At 38.7% G+C, this 5,311-nt stretch overlaps 1 protein-coding gene across 1 annotated transcript; it reads left to right on the top strand.

The window, feature by feature from the left end:
• Positions 1 to 3,077: 3,077 nt before the first annotated feature.
• On the top strand, positions 3,078 to 4,025 carry LOC121244770. The gene has a single exon (XM_041142977.1). The coding sequence runs from the start codon at positions 3,078 to 3,080 to the stop codon at positions 4,023 to 4,025; it is 948 nt and encodes a 315-aa protein (XP_040998911.1).
• Positions 4,026 to 5,311: the final 1,286 nt, after the last annotated feature.

Below are 5,311 nucleotides of genomic sequence, written 5' to 3'. Positions count from 1 at the left end.
CACCAACGCGGCTAAGCATCCTCACTGGCAACATGCTATGAACCAGGAGTTTGATGCCTTACTCCGCAATGGTACCTGGATTCTTGTACCTCCTACTGATGCCCGAAATCTAATTGGGTCCAAATGGGTCTATCGGATAAAAAGGAAAGCAAATGGTGAGGTGGAATGCTACAAAGCACGTCTAGTAGCCAAGGGCTACCTTCAACAAGCTGGAGTGGATTTCTCATAAACCTACAGCCTGGTGATTAAACCCACCACAGTAAGAACCGTTCTATCTATTGCTATTTCTTCAAGCTGGGAAATTAGACAAATCGATGTACATAATGCTTTCTTACACGGTACACTCACAGAGGAAGTTTTCATGACACAACCTCAAGGATATACACATCCTCAATTTCCAAATCATGTTTGTAAATTGAAAAAGGCCTTGTATGGCCTAAAACAAGCCCCACAAGCGTGGTTCTCGCTCCTCAGTAATCGGCTTCTAGACCTTGGTTTTCATGGCTCCCGTTCAGATACTTCTCTATTTATTCATACTACATCCATGTTCACTATGTACATTCTCATTTATGTGGATGACATTTTGATCACCTGCTCAGACAAGCATGCTATTGATGAGTTGTTGAAATCACTACAGAGTGACTTTGCAATCAAGGATTTGGGAAGTCTGAATTTTTTTTTTTGGTATTGAAGCTATTAAGTCTGATGGGCAGCTTATATTATCTCAACATAGGTATATCATGGATATACTTCAAAAGACAAAAATGCATGAAGCTAAACCCATTAGTACCCCTATGGCTACCTCTACTAATCTCAGTGCTTTTGACAGTGAAGATTTCAGTGACCCAACACTTTTTCGTAACACAGTTGGTGCTTTTCAGTACTTGTCAGTCACTAGGCCCGATATAGCTTTCACTATTAACAAATTATCTCAGTTCATGCATAAACCCAAACTTGCTCACTGGCAGTCAGCTAAACGACTACTTAGGTATCTAAAACAGACTATTAACCATGGTCTTGTATTTAGCAAGTCAAGCAACAAAACTCTTCAAGCATTTTTAGATGCTGACTGGGCTGGCTCTTGCGATGATCGACGCTAAACTGGAGGTTTTTGTGTGTTTCTCGGGCCAAACCTTATCTCATGGAGTTGTAAAAAGCAAGCAACAGTTGAGCGATCAAGTACTGAAGCAGAATATAAAGCACTTGCCAATACAGCTGCTAAACTCCAATGGCTTCAATCTTTGCTGCAGGAACTTGGTCTTAGAACTTCAGCTCCTCCCATTTTATGGTGTGATAATATCGGAGCCACATATCTATCATCCAATCCAGTTTTTCATGCTCGCACGAAGCACATCGAAATTGATTTTCATTTTGTGCAGGATTTGATAGCCAAGAAACTTATTGAAGTAAAGTTTTTATTCTCAAAGGAACAGCTAGCTGATATTTTTACAAAACCTCTTTCTTCATTCAGATTTGCAGCACTTCGATCCAAGCTCAATGTAGTTTCCACTTCATTGGGCTTGCAGGGGCATGTTAAGGATAAGGCAGTTATAGAAGATAAAGATGAAGCCGTAGGAAACTAGAGTTTCAAATTTAGTAGACTTAGTTATCCAATTGTAATCTAGTTTTGAATTTCCTCTTATCTGTTTGTTATGCTTCCTACTGCCAGTATACTTGTATTTCTCTATTAATAAGACAGTCCACAAAACTGCAAAGCGTGGAAAATATTTTCCTCAATAAGTAGCAATGCTAGATATTAAGTATGTAAATCTTCGTGCATACCTTCTATTAAAAATAGATTTTTTCGAGTGGAACTTAAATTTATCAAACTTTTTTTTAAAAGAAAATATGTATGACTTACATACTTTTAAAACTGCACAGATCATTGCGATTACATATCGATATAATTAATGGAAATCATGGCTATGTTGTGCAAGTGCGCTAATAATTGGAGTAATAAGTACTGGAGTACTATAATATCTGTAATAAAGTTTGATACATTCCAAGATTTGTGACAGCTATGAGTAATTGTAACGCTTGTCATAAAGTTTTCAAATATGTATCAATGTTACAATAACTCTACAACCTTAGGATTAATAAACCGCCGGAGTTTGTCAGGGCATGCATCTAGAATTTGTACTATTTCTTGAAACAAAACGTCATGTTGGAACACAAGACGGAACCCACACTAGTACATCGTTTAGCCGGGGTAGTTGGTTCCAATTGAAGCCTCAATGAAAGAGCACCCACTCAACCAATCTGGAAACAACCCACGCGGCATATAACACAACCATCCCCATTTCAACATGCTGGAATAATATTGTAACAATGCAAGATCTTCTTCAGTGAGGCAATAGGTTTGGAAACATTCCAGACTACCCATATCGGTGTTCAAAGACAAAGTAAGGTGATACTTACTAGGAACTTGTGTATTCGGATCGCCATCTATGTTAGTTGATGAATGCTCAAGGACATCAAAAGAAGCGCCTAGAGCAAGTCCACTCCAAGTCCCATCCTTGTACCTATTGCAGCCTACTAAAGCTGTAGGTCGTGTGGTCTCTAAAGAGTCAGCTACAAGTTGCTCTCAAGCTGATGTAGCTACAAGTTGTTGATACTAGAATCTTCTTAGCATTCTGTTTTGCTATTTTGTTTTATTAGTGAGCTGTATAGTTGGTTAGTTTTAGAAAGTGTCAGCTAGGCTATGCACGACATGCTGTATATATGAGCTCTTCTTGATAATTCAGTAGTACACCTTTTTACAGAGAATTCTCTGCACATCAATGGTGTGAATCTTTGTCTTCTCTTTTCTTTTGTTTTTTCTTTCTTTACCTTGTTACATGGTATCAGAGCGCCAGGTTCGTTGAATCTGATAACCTTCTTCCCCTTCTTTCATTTTCTCAAACATGGCAGAATAGCCTCAAAAGGAAAAACCTCAAAATAACCAACAATAGATTTCCCCTTACCTCAATCTCACATATCCAAATAACCCTTACCGAGTCGAAAATGCAGATAGCACAACATTTGTTCTTGTTACAGACCTCCTCACCACTGATAATTACGCTACTTGGTCCCGAGCAATGTGTCGAGCACTTAGAGCAAAAAATAAACTGGGTTTCATTAGTGGGAACATTTCTAAACCTACTGATGAAGATGACCCTTTATTTGATCTATGGGAGAGATGTAATGACATGGTGGTTTCCTGGATTCAAAACTCCATAAGTATGGATATCAGATCCAGCATTGCATTCGTTGATGATGCACAAGCTGTGTGGACAGAATTGAACGACCAATTTACACAACAGAATGGTCCTCGCATCTTTCAGCTCAAGAGGAACTTGGTCAGCCTTCGACAAGACAGAGACTCAGTGAGTGCTTATTTCGGTAACCTCAAAACTCTTTGGAATGAAATAGCCATTTATGACCCTATTTCTGCTTGCACTTGTGGTCAGTTGAGTATACTGAATGATAGACACCAGAGAGACCATGTCATACAATTTCTTATGGGCCTTAATGACCAATATGCTAATGCCAGGGATCAGATAATGCTCATTGAACCACTACCCACTGTTAACAAAGTTTTCTCCCTAATTCAACAACAAGAACAACATCACCAACTCACAAATTTTTCTCCAACTTCTGACTCTATGGCATTGGCTACTAAAACTTCCTTTAAAAACAACACAAAGAACCTCATGACTCAAAGAATGGATAGACTCTACTGCACTCATTGTCAAGCTCAGGGGCATACCTTGGAGAATTGCTTCAAAGCTGGAAATGCACCAGCCCCCTATGCACCCACTATAATATGGCAGAACATGTTGTTGAAAAATGCTACAAACTCCACGGATATCCCCCTAGTCACAAACTGTTCAAAGGCAAGGGATCAAACACTTTTGCAAATCAGAGCAACTTTTGCATCGAGGAGGAAGTACACGAGGACAAGTTTAATTTTACTAAGGAGCAATATCAGCAACTTATTACCTTGCTCCAACACAAGGATCTTCCCAGCTCGCTTCCTTCAGTGAACCAGGCACAAACTATGTTTAAAGCCACTTCAACAGCACCTAAAGCTTCCAAAGTGTCTGGTATCGAGTCTTTTTGCTACACTTCTTTTCTTTCTAATTCTTCTAATCCAAGCAACATTCCTTGGATTATTGATTCAGGAGGCTACAGATCATATGATCTGTAGCCCCTTATTTTTCACATATAAAGCCACAGAAGTATCATACAATGTCAAGTTGCCCAATGGCACTTGCATGCCTGTCACACATTTAGGTACTGTTAGGCTCACAAACAACATTATTCTTAGTAATGTTCTGTGCGTACCATCTTTTTCATTTAACCTCATTTCTGTTAAAAGACTCACAGAGAATCTGACCACTTGCTTATTTTTTCTGTCTAACACATGTTTTATACAAGACCTTCCCACTTGGACCACGATTGGGATGGCTGAAGTGAAATGCAACCTTTATCAACTCCTACCTGTTGCTGTTCCACCTGCTGCACTTGCTGATGCTATATCTCATCTGTCACCTTCTTTTCTCTCAGTTTCTATGTCTGTCAAAAGCAGTGATGATTTTAATGATCTTTGGCATTGTCGTCTAGGTCATATTTCAGATTCTAGGCTTAATTTGATCAAAGACCCCATTGTAAAGAATCACATCATTTTGAATAAAAATTCTCCTTGCTGCATTTGTCCTCTTGCAAAACAATACAAGCTTCCTTTTCCTATCAATTCCCATAAATCCTCTACCTTGTTTGAATTAGTCCATTGTGATATTTGGGGCCCTTGTTCCACTATGGCTTATGATGGATCAAAATATTTTTTGACCATTGTTGATGATTTCTCTAGAACCACTTGGATTTACCTGCTTCAAGCAAAATCAGAAACAAGAAATTGCATAAAATCTTTTTGCAACATGATTGAGACTCAATTTAACACCAAAGTCAAAATACTTCTAAGTGATAATGGTCTTGAATTTAAAATGACTGATTTCTTCAACAAAAAATGAATTATTCACCAAAGATCTTGTGTTGAGACCCCTCAACAAAATGGCATAGTGGAGAGAAAACATCAACACCTTTTGAATGTAGCTCGTGCTTTATTCTTCCAATCTGGTCTCCCTTTGCGTTATTGGAATGACTGCATTTTGACTGCAGTGCACCTCATAAATAGAACACCAACTCCCTTGCTGAAAAATAAGACTCCTCATGAAACTCCTTTTTGTGTCAAACCAAGCTACTCCCACATTAAGGTATTCGGATGTCTCTGTTTTGCATCAACCATTTCACATGGTCGGAAAAAGTTTGA

Source organism: Juglans microcarpa x Juglans regia, chromosome 8S (assembly GCF_004785595.1).
Source record: "Juglans microcarpa x Juglans regia isolate MS1-56 chromosome 8S, Jm3101_v1.0, whole genome shotgun sequence".
NCBI classification, from domain to species: Eukaryota; Viridiplantae; Streptophyta; class Magnoliopsida; order Fagales; family Juglandaceae; genus Juglans; species Juglans microcarpa x Juglans regia.
Note: the sequence above shows the minus strand (reverse complement) of the source record. Positions and strands in the feature narration are given on the sequence as shown.

Excerpts from the sequence above, each read along its gene's own strand:
- LOC121244770 (XM_041142977.1), top strand. The coding sequence starts at position 3,078 with ATGTGTCGAGCACTTAGAGCAAAAAATAAACTGGGTTTCATTAGTGGG.